General features: G+C 36.5%; 1 protein-coding gene across 5 annotated transcripts in view; it reads left to right on the top strand.

Moving 5' to 3' along the window:
- The window catches only part of PREX2 (phosphatidylinositol-3,4,5-trisphosphate dependent Rac exchange factor 2), a 299616-nt gene that overhangs the window by 140896 nt on the left and 136961 nt on the right, over positions 1 to 21759 (top strand). For 4 of the 5 annotated variants that reach the window (XM_059902419.1, XM_059902416.1, XM_059902420.1 and 1 more), the window contains exons 15-21: positions 3046 to 3118; positions 5583 to 5725; positions 5888 to 5980; positions 7658 to 7806; positions 12252 to 12337; positions 17179 to 17336; positions 20139 to 20256. In XM_059902419.1, coding sequence (XP_059758402.1) covers positions 3046 to 3118; positions 5583 to 5725; positions 5888 to 5980; positions 7658 to 7806; positions 12252 to 12337; positions 17179 to 17336; positions 20139 to 20256 — 820 coding nt within the window. The remainder of the gene's footprint in view (positions 1 to 3045; positions 3119 to 5582; positions 5726 to 5887; positions 5981 to 7657; positions 7807 to 12251; positions 12338 to 17178; positions 17337 to 20138; positions 20257 to 21759) is intronic. The other variant, XM_059902418.1, reaches the window with a different exon arrangement.

The following is a 21759-nucleotide window of genomic DNA, read 5'->3' as shown; positions in this document are numbered from 1 at the left end:
AGGAGATATTGCTTGGTTGAAATGTTGTCATTACATTTGGATATTTGAGTCAATTTACTTTTCTGTTATTGAAGAAATTAGCCTACCTCCTTTGTTGCAAGTAGATAATAACGTTTGATGCTCAGTCATAGAAATGTTTATTTTTTGTTTCAAATATTAACGTTTAATTCACATTTGATTCATCTGTGCACATACATTTTGAGATTTTTATTTTTAATATTAACTTCTACACTATCCAAGACCACCTATTTTTGCATTTTATGGCACTTAGATTTACTTTATCTAGAAATTAAGATCTTAGATTAAACCAAACAGTTCTTTTTTGATAAAACCCAAATTCCTATGTCCAGTGGGTTTACTAGTGTGAGAGCCTTTTATAACACTATGGTCAGTGTGTGTCATTGGGATTGGCTCTATATTTGGTAACAGAGTTGGAATTTCACCTAGAAATTAAACTGTTACAGAATTCACATGAATTCTTGTACTATATGTTGATTATATGGGAAAACTGAAGAAACTTTTTTTGAAGCAAAAGCTGATGTTGAATAAATATTTAAAGTTCTGACTTAGGAAGTCAGTTATCAACTTTTTTTTTTTTTTTTTCCTTTTTGGCACTTTTACTTTCCAAGTGTGAATATTAGAAGACTAAAATAAGTTGCTCAAAAAACGGACCAAGTTGCAATTCTTTTTTTTCTTCACGTTTTCTTAGTGGTCTGTTAGGACAACGTCTGTAGAAATTGTATGTAATAGAAATTGAAATGGACTGGGGATTCAGGTAATCTGGTGTCTGATGACAGTTCTGCTGATAAGCAGTTATGCAAACTTCGTTGAGTCACTTAATCTCTCTAGATTTTTTTTTTCACAACTGTTTTCTGCTTACTGGACTAACTGTATATGTCAGCTCTTCTCTGTCACTTAAGCTTTATGATTCTGATAGTGTAAAACGTATCCAAATGTACGTTTCAGACCTGATTAACTCTAGCTTCAGATTAGGACAATATGGGCTGGCTGTGAAAAGAAAGACATGGTGATGAAATGATAAGAGAAGGATAAGTTACAGTTCTTAATCTAAGATGAAAAAGAGAGTTTTTAAAAGTAAGGGTCTCTTTCCACCAAGGCTCTCAAGTGATAATAAAACTTAATTTCTAGCATTGACCGGGACACTGAGTTGACTTGGAGAGCTTAAGGGGACCAAATAGAGAACTGACGCCAGTGTGATAGTCTATATGTTGTTTGGAGTATAGTCTAGATCTGACAGCTTTTGGATGATGGTACTTATCATATACCATATTTTAAGTGACTAAGTTCTTTACCAGATTTGAATTGCTAGAGGGCAGGGAAGTATTTTTTGTTTGAGTGCTTTACTGTCTGTAGCACTTGGCACACTTTGTGGCAGAAAAAAAAATCTTTTGAGTGAATTCATAGAAGTTACTTAACAGCTATATTTTGCAAAGGGCACAGATGTGTTGTCCAAAGATACAGATTATAAATGTCTTGTTAGTTAACAGGAGGATTAGTGAGGGGTGGAGTTGTCACAGCATGAGGTGGCACTTGTTTTGGTCCTTGATAGACAGATAGGTAGAATTTAAATGTGTGAAGGGTAACAGTTGGGAGGGGTCAACTTGACAAGAGCGAAGGTGACCCCACCTTTGGAAAATGAGGCTGGAGGGGTAGAATGAAGTTAGGATTATGAGAGGCCTGGAAAGCCCAACAGAAAATTTTGATATTTTACGATTATTAAAAAAGAGAGTCAGTTTAAAGTTTTGGAACATGATATTCCTGTGTAAGAAAGTTTAATTCTATAAAGGCAATAAGTTAGAGAAAGTACAGGAAAAAATTATGGCAATTTAGAAGTGAAATGAAGAAACACTGGGTTAGGGTGTTGAGATAGAAATGAAATAGAAGCCAGAGAGAAGAGAGGATGGATTTGGTAGAGTATTGTACCTAAGAGCTAAAACATAGGACTAGGAAAAATGAGATAATATGTAAGAAAGCACTTCTGAAACTGTAAAACATACAACTGTCAGGACATATAGACACACATACATACATATACACATATATATATATATTCATATGCAGTCGGCCCTCTTGGGATCTACGAGGGATTGGTTCCAGGACCCCTGAAGATACCAAAATCCACAGATGCTCAAGTCCCTTACATAAAATAGAGTAGTATTTGCAAATAACCTCCCATGTACTTTAAATAATCTCAAGATTACTTATAATATCTGATGTAATGTAAATGCTATGTAAACAGTGTCTGGTCCTGCAATTCAAGCTTTGCTTTTTGGAACTTTCTGAATTTTTTTTCTCTGAATAATTTTGATCTGTGGTTGGTTGAATCTTCAGATGCTGAACCTGTGGTGACGGAGGGCAGACTGTATATGAATTCATACTTAAATGAATAAAATAGATGTTTTCTAGATAAAAGTCATAACAAAAGTTTGCATTGGGCTTTCTTTTGGGGATCAGTTATATGAGCTGATTTTTTTTTTGGCAAGATAGAGAAAGAGAAGCTTGCATTTGCTGACTTCACTGAACAACACACTCTTAGGGTCTTATGAGTCACCCTAGATTAGTAGGTTTCTTTGGGGGGTACTTAAAGAGCAAGGCCATTTTGTGGAAGGGAGGTGATAGCTGAGATCACGCATAATAATTTTTACTTAGCAAGTTTTATTTAGTTTTCAATAAGTAGGATATTTCCTTGATACATAATTGCAATATAAGATCAAAGAAATAAGAGAAAGGGATCATTTGTGGTAGCAATAAATTTTAGTTACCTATGTATTTTCCTTTTAAATAAGACATGATTTTTCTCAAGAAGTATGAAATCTTTATTTTTTATGTAATGTCAGAAGAAGATATTTTCATAATCAAGTGAATGTTTTATAACCCTTAGATGGATTGTGGCCTTATGAAAGCAACGTCTGTCCTAATGTATGAATGGCTTTGTCAGTACAGTGCTGAAATGTCAAATGTAGTTAAGATGCAGCAAAATCTTCAGTTGCCTATTAACTTGTACAGGGCTTTTGTGGTTAACAGGGGGATTGCCGCACCAGAGAAGAGGCAATGATATTTGGCGTTGGACTCTGTGACAATGGATTTATGCACCATGGTAGGGATTGTTATTGTGGAAGCTTACAGATGTATTTCACTGTTTTGTTTTGTTAGGACACTGGGAGTGTCTCAGTGTTCCAGGGAAGTCATCTAGAGACAAACCAGCAAGACTGTCTGGGTCTTGCCATGTGTCCCTGTTGGTTCACCACATCTGCATTCAGTGTCACTTTGGTGCCTTTGCTGTGTCTAACGACTATTATCTACCAGTTGCCATGACTTCTTTTCTGTTTTTCTAGACTGATTCCAAAAAAGCAACAGCTTGAACTAGAAGTTTCTAAAAAAAAAAAAAAAAAAAAGCTGATATATCTCTTTGAAACTATTTTAGGTCAGACCCATGTTTTTTTGTTGAATGCCAGTATATATTAAAATGATTAAATGAGAGCATTTAATCTGAACATTTATTGTTATTTTTAGAAAAATGCTTTCAAAATTATGTCAGAGAACAAAATTATAAATCTCTGGAAAAAGATCTGTTTCTTTTTGGCTACTAATTAAATATCGAATTTCTTTCTTGTTTGATGACTTCATTTCCCTTAAATTTATAAAAATAATGAGACTTAGTTTTCCATCTCTATTCATACCATCTTATAGATTCCATAAACCCAAACAATCTCTTTTCATTGTTAATATTTGCATATGTGTATATTTGATAGCTCTTGTACCTATTTGTCAATTACACTCAGAAAGTTGTTACCTTTTTCCAAAGAAAAGAAGTACAGCAAAAGTTACAGCGATTTTGAGAGCATCCTTGGTTATTGTATATTCCTTTGGGAATTCCATTACATTCTAGTATCTCTGGACCACTGTATGAGTTTTGATAGGGGAAATATCGGTCTTTGAAGAGCCAACAATGGAATGGAAGGAATTACATCATTATAGGGGATTAAAACTATAATATCAACTTTCAAAGGTTTTAATTATTTTTCTCTTTAAAGTGTCAACAAGCAGCAATTTTATCTAAATATTTATTTTAAAATATTGAGTTACAATAAAGGTTTTCCCTACGAAAGTCTCTGTCAGTAAAGCACAGCTAGTTCCGTTCATGTCTGGCCCTATTGATGTTCTCTCTACCTGCCTTTAGACTGACTATTTGGTGGAGGAAAACAGTAGTAGCAGAAACACCATGTGAGTTTTGGGAAACTGCCTAGGTCATGTAGGCAAGACCTAACTCGATCTCAATTATATCCTCATTTCTCTTGTCAGCTACAACTTGTGTTACCTTTTAATTTGTGGTTGGTAGTTTCATTTGTTAACTCACGTTGTCAACCAGTCCTCCATTCAAAGGTCAATTCGTACATACAGCTAGTCAACAATTGTGATTTGGACCTCTGTTAAAATAATGAAATAAAAGAGCTGTCATTTTTGGTTGCCTACTATAAGCCAAGTTATTTACACTTACTACCTCATTTTAGTTTTGTCCAACATTATGAAGAAGGTTTTATTGCCTGCATTTTACAGGTGAGGAAACTGAAGTTCAAGGAGTTTAAGTAACTTTCCTAGTGTTGCACCCAGAATCAGTCCCAGACCTGGAATTTGAGCTCCTGGTCTGTCTTATGATAAAGCCTAACATTCTACTGTGCCCTGGGACTGCAGATCTTAGATCCCTGACTCAGTGTCAACCTGTCTCAACAAGTAAGCTTCAGGGTAAAAGGGTAGATAAGGAGAAATAGAGATTTCTCTTTTAAGACACTTTGACAGTTGTCAGGGCCTCACTGAGTACAAATTCTTTCTATTAGTATTTAGTTTTATTTTTAAAAAGGCTAACAAAACATACACCTTATGTCATGAGAGCGTGCCAGGAAGCTTAGGGACTTTGGGGGGAAATATTAATGTTCAGATAAAAGGGAAAAAACTGACCTTTGCAGAAATAAGGTTTTTTGAGAATAATGTTTTTACAGAAAAGAACTAGGCATTAGTGGGAACTAAAATCACTTTTCGCCCAGAAGACATCTTTCTGGTTTGAAGGGTTGGCATAAAAGCGACCACAGCGGGAATTGGTCACACACATAAGGGCAACAGTTAACCCATTTGAATTTTCCCATAATTGTGCAGGATATTAAAAACAGAAATGTTTTTGTGTTTTTACTTAAAATGTTTACTACAAATTCGAAACACTGTAGGTTTCTCTGTTTTGAATTGCATACATTTTTTGATTCATTATAATCTTTGACTTAAAGTTGGGTTTTAATCTGGAAAGGTGGCAGACTTGGTTAAGAAAAAAAAGTTATCAATAAAAAAATATTACTTATTTTAAAAATTCAAAATTCTTTAGGTAATAGTAATTTAAAGGAAACATTGGCTTGAAATTATAGGAATAAAAAAGGGTTATTGGGATATTTGTAAATGTAACTTGTTCTAGGTAATGGGACAGGGTATTAATTTACTGAAGGGTCTGTCAGTATGGACACTGAGGTCAATTTGGGGGTAATTGAAACAGTTTGAATCTCTCTCTGTTTCCATAGTCCTTGAAAAAAGTGAATTCAAAGATGAACCTTTACTTTTCCGCTTTTTTGCTGATGAAGAAATGGAAGGATCAAATATGAAACATCGACTGATGAAACATGATTTAAAAGTTGTAGAAAATGTTATAGCCAAATCATTATTGGTAAGTTTATTACTGTGCTATGCAAGTTTTCTTCTTGATTAGACATTAACAGGAGATTACATAAGCATGTTTGACAGTGATGCAACATATTATTTCATTCTGTTTGATTTATAAGTTTTTTCATAGTTGTTTTATTAATAATGTTAATATTTTGCATTTCAGATTAAATCCAATGAAGGCAGCTATGGTTTTGGGTTAGAAGACAAAAATAAAGTTCCAATAATAAAGTTGGTAGAAAAGGGGTCTAATGCTGAGGTAATGTAAATTAGCATTTTTATTTAACTTTGTCCGTGACGTACAAACATAAAAGTTTTAAACAAAGTGAAATCAGCCTTTAAGTATCTTTATGGAAAATAATGTTTCTGAATAATCTTATTCTGAGGTTCTTTTAAATACTGTTGGGATTTGTGACAGAGGATGTCTGGGTACTTAAGGATAGTGGGGGGAGGTATTGTAGAGATCTACAGCTTGAACTGTTGACCTCCTAGGAGTCCAGGTGGCTTATTCCATGTCCGATTCTAGCCTGCAACCCTGTGGAGACTGCATAGAGTGGGACTGTATTGTGTATGTCACATGATTCTTCCATTAAATGTAGGGCTGTATCTTCTATTTTCCTATCACTTTTGATTGTCTTATTTAAGTACAATTTCCAGCAGTAAAGCACATGCTTTGACTTATTTTCTCATTGGGTTAATAAATGTGATTAATGTACTCTCACCTTACCAGACTTTTAAACAAAGGAATCTCCTAATCATTCATTTATTCAGAAATATTTATTTAGTGCCTGTTATGTGATTAGCAGTGTTCTAGGCTCTGGTAATACAGCAGTGAACAAAACACAAAGTTCTCTGCCCTCATGGAATGTACCTTCTAATGTTATATCCCAAGTATGTCAGGTTTAAAGTATTCCTACCTCTGCCTGGCTTATAATATGCTTACTCCTCAAGCAAATGTCTCAATATATAAATTTTTAATAAAGAATGAGAAAATGAATGAAGCATGGCTTTTACCTTTGAACCTATTTAAAGTTAGTAGCAAACTGTCACTTACCCTATTTGCTGACGCCCAAGATCTCTGTCTTTTACCAACCTCATGCAAGACAGAGCTTTATGTACAGCATATTAATTTCAAACAAAATAACTCTGCTCAGCTCATACTCTGTTGGTGGGCCTGGCCAACAAATGACTGTTTTTATTATTTTCTATGATGAGGAAATGTTTTCCCCGGTCATTTTCAGAGGGTGTTCTTGGAGCCCAGCTTCATCTGACTCTGCCACCAATAAAATGCCCTCTCCCGGGTTTTCATCATTTGGCTGGTAACCAAAACAGTGTATAGTTTATAGGCAGTAGGGTTGGTTAAGAAGATTGGCCTGGTTGGCATGGAGAGATAATGTCTTCCTTGTCATCGTTCCAGCATCTTGTGATCTGTGCCTGTTGGAGCTCTTCCTTGGTTCCAGGCCATTTCTCTCTCCTGCCCTGTGGTCCCCTAAGCTGTGTCAGGCTAGAGATGTATATTTGGTTGTTATCCGTGTCTATATAGAGGTTGAAACTCTCTCAGTTATTTGGCTATAGATGGAAAACACAGGCAAAAAAATTAACCTGGGGTTTGACTGTCGTTAAAAGGATGAAATAAGAAGAACTATAAAATATAACAGAAAAAAAGGGTTACAGGAGAAGTACAATGTTAAGTCCTGGAGGGAGGGAGGAGAATTTCAGTAGAGATGGGTGATCAAATTTAAAACTAGGTCAAAGAGAATAACTGTGTTATCTCTTCCACAGTTCTGTATTGTAACATTGTATGAAAACATTGCAGATGTGTTAAAATGTCAAAATCTCTAAGTTCTAGACCTTTTCAGATTCTAATTCTGTGAAAAAATGGGTTTCTTATTAAAATAAAATTTAATTTTTTTTTTTTTTGCTATTTCTCTCCTAGATGGCTGGCATGGAAGTTGGGAAGAAGATTTTTGCTATTAATGGTGACCTAGTTTTCATGAGACCTTTCAATGAAGTGGATTGCTTCCTGAAGTCATGCTTAAATAGCAGAAAACCTCTAAGAGTTCTTGTGAGCACAAAGCCAAGAGAGTAAGTTGTATAATTTATGTGTGTTTTTTTAAAAAAATTAGACATAGGTGAATAAAATAGAAAAGTTAACGGAGTAAACATCTGGAAGTAAGCATCTCACTGCTTGGCACATTTAAACATCACCAACGTCACTGATACTGGTCTGTAGATAATGGGAAAAAATACGTTGCTTATGATGGTTAAATGCTTGCTACTTAAATCAGGTAGTTTCAACAGAATAATATTTTCCTTTTGATGCCCCGGTTTTTCTGGTCTGGGTTGGGTTGAGTTTGATGATGAGTGAAGAAAACTAGTAGAACACTTGGCAATGAAAACTTTATTCTGCCATGTTCAGCTCCAAGAATTTCAGGGACTATGAGTTGATTAGATACCATTTGTGATTAAATGTTCATAGGAGATGGCATCAAACCTGGGTGACAGACACTTCCGTGCTTTCATGTACTTAGTAATATGTCCATTATTTAAAAAAATATGTCTGTCTATCTACCTATTATAAGAAAAAAAACTTATGTTTAGTATAGAAAAGTTAGAGAGTACAGGTTTTTCTAAAGGAAGACATTTTCTTATAATCATATTATCCATAAATGACCATTGTTATTTTTTTGAAATTCAGTGCTAGTTGATTTTTCTAAGTATTGACACACGTACATACAATCACGTATTTATAAAATGGGAACATGATTAATGATCTGGGGGGGTTTTTTGAAAAAAATTAACAAGATATTATGGATATACTTGGAAAACATTAGCTTTTTGTCTGCAAATCACTGATGGTCTCGTGTTCCTGTATCAGATTTCCATGATTTGTTTAACTAATTAATTAATCGAGAGAATGTATATAAGGTGCTTAGCATAATGTCTTAATGTACTATGATTATATCAATATTACTATTTAAAATTGAAGTCTATTATTTTAATAGTAATAAGCAACTTCATTAATTTGAAGATAAATGAAGGTTACCACTTCAGAAACAAAAAGGTTTATTTTAACTACTTGTGAAAATATTCTAAGTATATATGGTATAGTATTCTTCCCTACCTTAATATATATTTTCAGCAATAGCTGGGTCCATCATTTATCTTAAGAGTTAAAGTGCAGTGTAATGGGCTAGATTCTGTAGTGTCATCAAGGTAGAGGCTTTAGCTTCTACCCACAGCTTACCAAGGGGTCTGAAGGAGTGAGAGTGACTCATTAAAGTTAGTAATTTAGGAAGACTTTGAGATACAGGGCACCAAATAACCATGACAATGTCTTCTCTCTAAACCTAATTATGATCTATTAGTCACCCTTTATCCAACCCTATCTAGGATGAGGCTTATCTAGTTGCCTACCTCTGGACAATTTGAGGGCATTTAAAAGGAAAAGGACAGACTGGAAAGGACTAAGGCAGTAGTATTCCAAAGCAATCATTAGTAAACTAAAGGCCCTCTCCATGGCCCCTTGCCCCCTCATTTAACCCGGCAAATACTTTTCACTGATCATAGACATTTCAAGTTAGAGGACTTTAAAATCATCAGCTTCAATACTGAATAGAAAGGGGCAGATCCTCAGTCCTAGAATTAATTGCTAGATGAGCAGGGTTGGAACCTGGGTCTTTTGACTCTTCCCTCCGTGTTTGCTGCACAGTATCTGAAACCCGATATTTCCCGTCCAGGTTCAAGCCTCTCTTTCACCATTTGCTTGCTAATTGTGTTGCTTCAACAAACTCATCCATAAAACATGGGGATAATAAGAGTGCTTATGTCACAGAGGTGCTAAGAACATTAAACAAATCTAGGTTTGCTGGGACGAAGTGAGAGAGTGGCATGGACATATATACACTACCAAATGTAAAATAGATAGCTAGTGGGAAGCAGCTGCATAGCACAGGGAGACCAGCTCGGTGCTTTGTGACCACCTAGAGGGGTGGGATAGGGAGGGTGGGAGGGAGATGCAAGAGGGAGGAGATATGGGGATATATGTATATATATAGCTGATTCACTTTGTTATACAGAAGAAACTAACACACCAATGTAAAACAATTATATTCCAATAAGGATGTTAAAAAAATAAATAAATAAAAATAAATAAAATGTATTGGGCACCTATGAGGTGCTGGGTACATTATGAAAGGTAGCATTAAATAAGGAAGAAAAAAAAAAGAAGAACCTATTCATGTGTTCTGCATGTAGTATGTATTCCAGTGATGTTATCTGTGATGCTTATCTATTCTCTCATTTTATTTTTTTTTCACTGCTTCTTTCAAGAGCACATTTTACATTTTATTTCAAAACTGTTTTGAGGATGGAGTACTCAATTTTTTCCTTTTTATTTTTAGTTTGTCTGAAGTATTATAACCTTTCCTTTCATATGTCCTTATTCTAACATATGATTCCTATAAATCATTTTCATATTTTCTTATAATAGCTACTTATAATTTATGTAGTATCCTGTTTGGGGGGAAAAAGGCAAAAATACGACGGGTAAATACAACAGAATTTTTCTTTTGAACCTAGCTGTATTTTACACTTGATAACATCAAGTAAATTTTCAGAAGGCTTTGTAGCAGATAATTTAGTGCACTTATTTTCCTACAGGAAATGAGCATTCCTCTTGTATAAATTTAATTCTTCTTTTAATCGTATAGTGGTCCCAGCAGGGGAACATGTTTTCCAAAGGTCGTTTTATGAAGAGAGCCCAGTATTATGAACAAAATGCATCTCACGGTGCTCTGTATAAATTTTGTTAAGAAAAAATATCATCATCTTCTTGAAGATTAGAGTAAGATCAACCTTGCTTAGCAATATAAGAAAGATAGAAGACCTTACTCAGAAAGAGTTTTGAGAGTTCACTATGAATTTTTCACAGTCCAAAAGCAACAATAATTCACCATGGCCAGAAAGCTCCAAGTTATTTCAGCAAAAGTGAACTCTCATTCGTAACATAGAGAAGCATGAGCTACCTCTATTTTTGGTTTCATGCTCAGAAGATGTATTTATTCCCTTTTCTTTTCCTCAGTCAGTTCTATCTTCCATCTTCCAGTGTACCTTTGACACAGAGTAGTGCCAAGGTGGTGTTCAAAGGAAGCAGATACAGCCTTATCCATCAAAGTGTTTAATTAAGGATACAGGATGAATTAGTTCCGTGACCTCTGTGCCACCAATATGCAGATCACTTCATAGTGTGTCACCTAATTTATAATAACATTTTCAGGCTCCCCTAGAACAGACAGTTTGCATTTCTATCACGGAATGCCCGAATGCCTGCCAGGGTTATATTTTAAATTGCAGGGCCGGCCTCTGTGTTCAGCCCTAAGGGCAGTGTATGGCTTTCTCGAGTTTTCTAGATGCGGTGTTGCTCTTTCATAGACTGCAAATAAGTGCTGTTGTACCTAACTTCTGATTCTGTCTAATGTGCCCTTGAAGTGCTGCCAACTTTTATTTCATAATTAATTCATCATCTTTCGGAAAACGCTTTTGTTTCTGGGGCATCAAGGGCCATCCATCAAAATTTATTGGGTTGTATTCATTTGTCTTTGCTCTCTCTGGCAATTTATTTAAACTCATTTTTATTGTTATGATGTTCCGTCTTGTCTGGTGTTCTCTGCTTTTCATTGTTGCTTTCTGATTTCGGCCTTCCTTCCGTGGAGTAGATCGTTTATTACTACCAGTGGGACATCCCTCCCTGGTTTGCCATGACGGCTGACTCAAGGTATCCATCTCTTCATCTTCTTTTCCATGTGGATTCATTAAAAATACAGCTTTTCTTATTCTCATTTACCTTTTGGTGTGTTATCCTTTTAAAATTCCACTGAATAAACACAGAAGTTAATCATACTGTTAAATTCTTTTGATATTGTGTTTGACAGATCTGTTCTTTAAAACCAGCTCTTTGTTGTTGCTTTTTGCTGAAGTTCCCAACAGGTAGAAACGTGTGAACCCTGTGTTTCTTTTATATTAATTTTAACGATGAGATTTCGCAGCGTACTGATGCCTTCTTTGTCAGAGTAAACTAAGGAGAGAAGCTTCCATTTTACTAAGTAGTTACATAGTTCACAGCAGGGCAGCTTACCAAAGCTTTTTCTTTTCATCTCCACTGACACCCTGCAAAGTAATGTTAACATCATCAGCTTTCCGTGGAAACTGGCTCAGTTAAGGAGTTCATCCAAGTTATCCGGCTATGAAGTGACTAAATCAAGATTCAAAGTGAGGTTTGTCTGACCCCAGCTCCTGTTCCTCGTTCAGGATGTTCTACACAACGATTGTGTTCCGTGGAGGAGCTCAGGGTGACGTGCCTGCTCTGGGCCCCTGGAAGGGCGCCCACCATGCTTGTCCAGCCCAGTGTCTTTCACACGGGAGACTATGATACGCATTTACTGAAGGACTGAATAATGGTGTGGACAACTACTGTTTCAACCAACTGTGGCGTTTTAAAATCATCTTACCTTATTTTTGATTGGCTTTAGGACAGTGAAAATCCCAGATTCAGCGGAGGGACTTGGCTTCCAGATCCGAGGATATGGCCCTTCGGTGGTGCATGCGGTGGGCAGAGGTGAGAAATCCATCCTGTGTGGTGACCAGCTCGCCAGCAGGTTTGGGTACTCCTTGCTGAACAACAGTATGTTTAAAAGTGCATAATCATGTTGCTGTGAATTTTCTCACTGGTATTTCTACTGTATTAGCTCAATGGTAGTATATTCCTAAAGCAATATTTTCAAAAAGACTCTTCAAATTGTAAGACATATTTATCATTGTTAAAAATTCATAAGAGAATGATGCTTCCCAATCTCACTTTTCTGCATGCTTTAGTTTAATCAAAGGATACAATGACTTTAAGGTTTTGTATTTTTCTCTGACAGCAAATTATTATATTTTTGTCAGCAATTCAAAGATGTGAGTGTTTGGGCTTAAGAATGATCTGTTTGCTTTACATAATGTCTGTTGCTATATGATTACTTTATTACTTTATTCTCATAAGCCATGCATTTTAAAAAGCATAAAATGCATTTTAAATTAAATAATTTATGTGACAAAAAACTTACGTTTATATTTTATTCTCTTTTTGTTTGATAGGCAAAGCAGCCTTTGATATCTCTTGTTAACATATGTACTTTTAAATTTTATGCTAACACTAATGTGATTTAAGGGAATAACTGTTAGATCCCACGTTGCTGACCATAGTAAGTAAATTGCTGCTGTAGCAAGAAGGAGCCATCTAAGCGTACGAAGCCATGTGTTTATCTTAACAAGAGACATGCATGCTTTTCGTTACTAAGATATGTGAACTGCAGAGCATCTTAACATGATCACTCCAATATTAGACTGGAAAATTTTGAGAGGACATTGCTATCAGAATCAAATTAATCAAGAATATACTAGCTAGACCCCTATTAGATTATAAAATTGCTTTCATTCGTATATGTATGATAAAAATTAATCTTATTTCAAAACTTGTCTTTTCACTCAGAATTTTAAAACACATAGATTAATAGACATTTAAAATGTTTCCAGTAACTCATTAAAATTATAAAACTGAAATGGGATTCATTGCATACTGAAATGGGATATTTGATACATCAAATGTCTCCTTCATTTTCACTAAACCAAAAAGGAGCCAGTCACATTATTGATACTATGAAATAACTGAAAACCTAAGTGAATCGAACTGTGTCTGTTTCCCTATTACAGTATCTTTTAAAGTGCAGGGTTGTATTTTGGGAACTTAGTCATAGGGTAGCGCCAGTTCTGGTTACTATGCTTTTTGCTTCTGAAGAGTAAAAGAAAGACTCATGTGCTTTTCCTTTCGAGTGTATATTAAATATGGTATTAGTCTGTGGTTTCCTTTTGCGCTGTAATTTTGCCATAAGAAAAAGAAACTTCTTTCCCATTTTTCTTCTTCAGCCCTTTCCCATGGTCACACACTAGAGCATATCAACAATTGGACTTTCACCTGTGGAATCTACAATTCTAATATGCCAATTTCTGACTACAGTCTCTTTTTTTGGGTCTCTTATCTGGTTGCTTTAAAATTTGGTTGGTTCTTCGATAAAAAATGGTAAACAAAATTCCATTGGGACCTCCGATCTCGGGATCCTTCTCCTTTTCTCCTGGTTGATTATATCCCTCAAAGTGCCACGTCCTTCCTTAGCCAGCTTTATCCCCGCCGTGGGTCACTTCCATCACTCTTGTCAGCATCGTTAGGGTCCTCTCATCCCTGTCTCTCACTTGCATACAGGGTCCTCTTGTGCTTATCCCTCAGGTGCACTCAGGCCACCTTATTTCAGCTTTGGATAAACCTAACTACATTCTTTGCTTTTTCTCCTGAGCAGCTAGGAAAAAACTATCATGGATATGGAATTAGTATCATCCCAATTCACTGTCTTGTCTTTTACTGAGCCCCTGTTACTACTCAGCAGTGTTTTTATGTGTCTGATCAGCTGTCTCTTTTTCTGTTCATTATTACCTCCTGTCCCCCATGATGACTTCCTTTTTCACCTCACAGACATATTCAGGCTCCCAGGTATAAAGCCCTCCAAGTCCCCACACCCTTTTTTTGCACACGTTGTTGGCTGTTTTACCATCACCAATTTTTCTCCTAGTCTAGAGGAAGAGGCCTTCCATTTTCCTCTCTGGAGTTCAAGGTTAATATCTCTACAGATATTCTGGAGCCCACCCCTTCAGATACCTCCTCTGGGGTATTGCACTGTCAGATATTCCCTTTCCAGAATTTTCAACCTTTCTCTTCACTGGATTACTATAGTAGAGGCTGTAAACATGCTCAATTATTTCTCATTGAAATAAACAAAGAAACAAAACTGTCTTAAACTGAACAGCAAATACAAAACCTTCCCTCTTCCTTATTTTCCTGTCTAGATCCTTGCTACACAGAGTGTGGTTCACGGACCTACAACGTTGGCATCACCTGGCAGCTGGTTAGAAATGCAGAATCTCAGGCCCCATCTAAGACTTACTGAATCAGAATCTGTATTTTAACAAAATCCCCAGGTGATCTGTATGCATGTCAAAGATTGAGACCCTCCCCTCTAGAGTAATGCTCTCAGGACTTATTCTTGTCATGCCAAACTTCCTGAAACGCTGGTCTTTATTTTGGCTGGCCCTTCCTCACTTCCTATTTGAATTTTAGCCCAGTGCTATAGACATCTCCTCCCACCTCCTACCCACGTCTCCAAGAGTAACCCATGTCTTATAAGAGTAATCATGGACTTAACTGGAAAATACAATGGACGTTGAGAGTTCTTGTCTTAATTGAATATTCTGTTGCATTTGTTTAAACTGACTGCTCCCGTTGGCCTAAAACGTTCATTATCTTGATTTCTGAGATGTTACTTTTCAGATTTTTCTCCTACCCCTCCTCTGCCAACTCTTCATCTATTGACCCCTGAACTGTTGGCACTCTCTTCTCTTCTTTGCCTTCTTGCTCTCCATAAACAATCATATTGATCCTCCTTGCTGGGGATTTCTAAATCTCTTTCTCCCGCCCAGATCTCTTGAGTTTTATAGCCTAGATCTAATTGTTTATTAAACATCTCCACCTAAATGCACCTTTGGCACCTTAAGAAACCCAGTATTATCTCCAACTGAACTTTTTAATCTATTCTCTGAAGCTGCTTTACCTTCTGTATTCTCTCTTTATTTAAATAACTCCATCTACTCAGCCACTGAGTCTGAAGGCACAGGAGTGATCCTGAGTGCAGGCTAGAGCCTTTCTGTCAACGCCATCATGAAACATCAAATACTTGATCTCGTTCTCCCCTTTATAACTAACGCTACCTTAATTCCGTCCTGGGGATTTGCAGTGGATGCTTGCTGTGATTTTGATTTTTGACTTAAACTCCAATGATCCATCCTCTGTTTGCGTAGGCGGGGGTTGGGGGCGATCTGCTTAAAATTCTTAAATGTTTTTCCTCTTGCGTGTATAGTAAGGTTCACACTCAGGACTTCACGCAAAGCGTGCAGAGACTTCGCAACCTGCCTCTGCTTTGCTCTCCAGTCTCTCTCACCCACTTTCATTCTAAGCTCACACTGACTGCTCCTATGGTCCCAAATGTCCAGGTTATTCTTGACTCAGTGCCTTTTTTCAGGCTCTTTTTTTTCTTCTTCTTCTTTTTTTAAAAAAAAATTTTATTGGAGTATAGTTGATTTACAGTGTTGTGTTAGCTTCAGGTGTACAGCACAGTGAATCACTTATACATACATCCACTCTTTTTTAGATTCTTTTCCCATATAGGCCATTACAGAGGATTGAGTAGAGTTCCCTGGGCTATAGAGTCCCCTGTCCTTATTAGCTATCTATTTCATATCTCGTAGTATGTATATGTCATTCCCAGTCTCCCAGGGTATCCCTCCTCCCCACCACCCCCTGGTAACCATAAGTTTGTTTTCTACATCTGTCACTCTATTTCTGTTTTGTAGATAAGTTCATTTGTACCCTTTTTTTTAGATTCTAGGCTGTTCTTTCTGCTGCAATTGTCCCTCCCTCCCTCAAGACTCAGCTCAATCCAGAAAAACCACTTAATATTTCTGGGAGTGAATTTTAGTGAGAAGAAATGTATACTCTCTTCTTGAATATAAATTATGTTCTTTAAGATGTTTAATAATTCCTTCGTGGGAGAAATTGCTTACAAAGAAAGGCTCTTCTAACATACTTATGATAAGTTTTATAATCATGGATGTTAATTATGTACATTGTATTTAGCAACGGTGCTTTGTAAATGTTGATTTGCTCAGAATATCAAATAGTAATGATCGGAAGGTTCTGAAAATCTTAACTCACTGGTTAGGATATGCCACTATATCTCTGCAAATAAATGATGGACAGTTGATGTTTTCTGATTAATTTTATTCTCCACAAATTGTCTGTTTCCTGACCCTTTGTACATATCCTGAACTCTTATTTTTCTTAGCAAATCCAGTCCATCCCTAGTTGCTAATTGACTTGATTTTTTTCCTTAAGAATTTCTTTTAATTGTTGGCATTTTAAAAATGAAAGTGAATACTGTTTAAATATTTAGAGATTTTGTAGACTAAAGGAAGGTAAAAAGGCATGTATTTCTGGCTTTCTCATTGTGCCATTATATATGCATATTTAAAAAATTAGATCGATTAGACATTTGAAAGGGAAAATAACTGATTAGCATTATAAAGGTCTCTTCACAATATCTCTTCAAACTAGTTCTTCAGGGGGTGGGAAGATATTTGTTCAACACAGTTTGAATGGCCAGTTAAAAAGCAGGGAATTTTTGGGAGGGCATTGCTGTCAGAGCCAGCTTCATCAAGAACATGCTAGCTAGATGTTTATCATATTTTAAAATTGCTTTCCTTACGGTATATGGGATAAAAATGAATCATATTCCTAAAATTAGTTTTTGGCAGTTTTCTCATTTGTATTTAAAGGAACTGTGGCCGCAGCCGCTGGTCTTCACCCTGGACAGTGTATCATCAAAGTAAATGGAATCAATGTCAGCAAAGAGACACACGCCAGTGTTATTGCCCATGTCACGGCCTGCAGGAAGTACAGGAGACCAACGAAGGTAAACTTCCCTTGGCTGGTGTAGCTGTAATCACAAACTTGCACAGAAGGGCCCGGGGACAGCATGGGATAGTGCCAGGGCTATTTGTGGTTTCCACTGCCAAGTTCACATTTAAGTGCAGCACTTTCAATCTCACAATGCTTGTTTTATCTGCATAATTAGTTATAATCGATTCTGCTTAAATGTCCACATTTTGCTGCTACAGTATTATCACCAGTTTAAAAAGTGCTCTGGGCTATTTTCATTTTCATTGTGATGAGTTTTCAAATAGCTAACTGTTTATCAAATTGAAATCCAAAGGTCTGACCTGTTTTCTTGACTCTTGTGATTGCCTTAGAATCTATAATGGTCAGCATGTACCTCCATCTGTATATATGAATTATAAATGCTTACACTGTTTATTGTAAAACTTCTGTGAAAAAGAAAAAATTGTGGGTTTTATAGGGTCTGTGATTGACTGTTGGATATATTTTTATTTAGGTAGCTGGATTTAGCTTTTAAAAGAAAATACCAATATGTGCTTGCCGTTACTTAAAATTTTAAGCACTGTCCTCTGATCCAAAGTTTAAGTGCTATACAAAAATAAAATTAGAATCCTAATTGACAAGTAAAGCTTATTATCTCATGAGATACAAGGGAGTGTTAGATTATAAGAGAAAATTCTCTCAAATTAATTAACTGAGTGCAAAAGGAATTTTAAAGGACAGGCTTTCTATTTTTTTCTGTCATGCTCGGTGAAGTACTCTTTTCTAGATTTGAGCATATGACTTTGTGTCCAAAACAGAAAGATGAGTGGCTATTTTCTCCTAGGCCAGGACTGACATCCTGCAAAATACTGAGCCCACCAGAAAATAGCTGATCAATTTTGCTTACTAATAAGGTCAAACGAGCACAGCAGATTGGAATTCACACGTAGATGCCTAGGTTATTTGGGTTGACAGTAGTTTAATAAATATTTATGGAACTGTATTAGTAAATGAAGTTTTAAAAAGATACTAAAATGATCAAATTTTTCCCCTTCTATCAAAATTTTTAAAAGTAGCCAAATTGATTTGAGTTTCATTTCTTTTCATTTCCCCTGTCTCCCTTGTTGGAGAGGTGTTGATCAGTGAAATAATTAAGAAAAGCAATAAATGGACAGAAAAATTCACTAAGTGAATAACGTGCTCTATCGGGTATCGACTGCCACAAAACAGACTGTCCCGAAACTTAGTGACTTAGAACAACAGTGATTAATTGTTTCTCTTGGTTCTCCGGGTTGACTGGGTGTTGGTTCCTGTGAGGGCTTCGTCCTGATGTGGCTTTGTTCTGCTGGGAACTGACTGGTGCTGGGGTTCCCCTCCTGATGGCCTCTCACTCCAGAGCCCCTCCACCTGGCCTTCCTTTCCATTCCTTAGCAGAATTCTCCTTTCTGCCTGGCGTCTGGGTTTCAAGAGGGAATATTACAGGCAGTCAACGCTTTACATCATGCTTGCCACTGCTATCCCTTTGAAGAGTCAGATCACGTGACCAAGCCCAGGATGAGTGTGGGAAGGAGCTACACAAAGGTGTGGACTCTGGGGGATGTGGTTACTTGGAGGCCACAACAGGTCACCAAGGTGTACTTGAATGATTAAATGTTAACTAGCATTTTAATGATGGGTAGCAATATAATAATCAAACACAATTGTGAAGTTAATACTAGAGAAAAATGGATAGTACAAATTATATCACACTTCATTCATGCAACTCAGCTTATCATCTTACCTAGGAAAAGTACAAACATTAAAGTGGTAATGCAACCCTGAAAGCATTACTTGGTAACCATTTCATCTCTCTCATTTATCTAAATAAGACAGGAACTGCTACTTCAATGAAAATATAGGATGATTTATGACGTGGAAGGATTAAAAGATAGTTATATCAATTGGGAACCCCATGAGATGAAAGGTGTTCTTCCAATTTTCTTATTGGTTTGATTCACAAAAACCATTAAATGTGTTGAAACATATGTGACTGTTAGGAGAGCATTTAAATCATTTGTACAATTATAGACCATTGCTTCTTCAGAAAAGTGTCTATCTAACATTTATTTAAAAATGTAATTTATAATTCATTTTGAGATAGACTTGAGTCATTTAAGACATTTGGGAAATACATCTTATTTAAAAGCCTATTATCTATCTTTGGAAGAAAAAATCTCAAGCTTAAAAATGTCAGTTTGTTGAAAAATATATTTTTTTAGTTTTATCATCCTATCAGATTCTCACTGACTTAGTAATCTTTTTTTTTATTTATTTATTTTAATTTATTTATTTTTGGCTGTGTTGGGTCTTCATTGCTGCGTGCGGGCTTTCTCTAGTTGCAGCAAGCGGGGGCTACTCTTCGGTGTGGTGTGCAGACTTCTCATTGCGGTGGCTTCTCTTGTTGCGGAGCATGGGCTCTAGGCGCGTGGGCTTCAGTAGTTGTGGCTCGCGGGCTCTAGAGCGCAGGCTCAGTAGTTGTGGTGCACGGGCTTAGCCGCTCCGCGGCATGTGGGATCTTCCTGGACCAGGGCTCAAACCCATGTCCCCTGCATTGGCAGACGGATTCTTAACCACTGCCCCACCAGGGAAGTCCCTGTTGAAAAATAATGCCACCGACTTTCTATTAGTTTCTGACATTGATTTTCCTTCTCTTTCAAATGTTATTGTATTTTATTGTATTTAAACTAGAAGAATAAGTAAGATTGTCAACTCTCCTTTTGAAGCAGGTTTATGAAATGGATATGCATCTCGGGAAGCACTAATACCTCTGAGGTTTCTTTCTCCCCCTCATTTCCAGCAAGATTCCATTCAATGGGTTTATAACAGCATTGAGAGCGCTCAGGAAGACCTTCAGAAGTCTAACTCCAAACCCCTAGGAGATGAAGCAGGGGATGCTTTTGACTGTAAAGTAGAAGGTGGGTTCCTCCTTTTGCTCCTCATTGCCCTATAGTATGCTTTGTCCATGTGCCATTGCCGAGTCCCAGTTATTGAAAACCTTATATGTTCAAGCCACTTCTTAGTCATCTCAAATAGATGTCACGTCAAATCCCTAAGTCGTAATTGCTGGTGACTAACATAGAATAGCTATGACACTTTCTTAGGTACTTTATTAAATGTTTTATGTGGATTATCTCATCAAGTCATCAAAAACGAAAATCTATTAAAGGTGTGATTATCATCATTCTCATTTTATGGGAGAAGAAATAGAGACCCATATAGGTGAATGGACATGCCCAAGAGATGCAGAATCTCAGCCCCACCCCAGATCTACTGAATGAGAATCTCCATTTTAACAAGATCTTATCTGTATGTACATTACAATTTGAGAAGCCCTAGTTTAGAAGGTCCATAGTTCCTTTGAAAATACATTTCTTTTCCTTTTCTTTTAAATAGAAATATAGTTGATTTACAATGTTGTGTAAGTTTCAGGTGTACAGCAAAGTGATTGTTATACGTATATATATATATTCTTTTTCAGAGTTTTTTCCATTCTAGGTTATTATAAGATATTGAATATAGTTCCCTGTGCTATACAGTAGGTCCTTGTTTTGAAAATACTTTCTTGATTCAATAACTTTTACTGTATATTACAGTAATGAAGGAGGCAAACTAATAATGTGAGTATGAGGGGGAGAGAGATCTTTTGATATGGACTCATACCATTTCTGTTTTCTCAGTGAAGCAAACCTGCAGGTCACTCTATTCAGTGGCGAAGGGTGAAGGGACTGAGGCAACTACATTTACGTTTGCATTTAACAAATACCTTGAAATATCATTATAAACTTTTTCATGGAAGTCCTTGAATCCTCTCCTACATTTTCTTGGTATCTTTCCGCTTATACTATTGGTGGATGTCTCTGGACATTTTTATTGTACTATTAGGTTCTTCCAAACCAGCATAGCTGGAAAATTTGCTATGCACACTGAATCATATGGGGGTACTTAGGAAAAGCTGTTTTCCCTCCATTCCTGGAAGGCCACTTGGGAGGGGCTGCCCGGATCATGAACGACATCAGAAATATTTCAATCTCATTGGAGCAGCAAAGCTGTAGTGATAAATCAGCTCTCTTATTTATTTAAACCAGAACAAATCTCAGGACCTTATCTTGAGGCTTTTATTCCTCATTTATAGTTAGTTTTTGCTAATCATCATTGGTGCCACAGTGAAAGGTAGAAGTGGGTTAGTGAGATGCTCTGGAAATTGATTTATAGCTATTCTTGGACTTAATTATTTTAAAGAAAACCGTTTTTCTGCTTTTGCCTATTTTTTTAAATAAATTTATTTATTTTATTTATTTATTTTTGGCTGCGTTGGGTCTTCGTTGCTGCGCGGGCTTTCTCTAGTTGAGGAGAGCAGGGGCTACTCTTCGTTGTGGTGCGTGGGCTTCTCATTGCAGTGGCTTCTCTTGTTGCGGAGC

This window comes from Balaenoptera ricei, chromosome 17 (assembly GCF_028023285.1).
Source record: "Balaenoptera ricei isolate mBalRic1 chromosome 17, mBalRic1.hap2, whole genome shotgun sequence".
Taxonomy (NCBI): domain Eukaryota; kingdom Metazoa; phylum Chordata; class Mammalia; order Artiodactyla; family Balaenopteridae; genus Balaenoptera; species Balaenoptera ricei.
The sequence above is the reverse complement of the archived record's forward strand: the minus strand, read 5'-3'. Positions and strand labels throughout refer to the sequence as shown.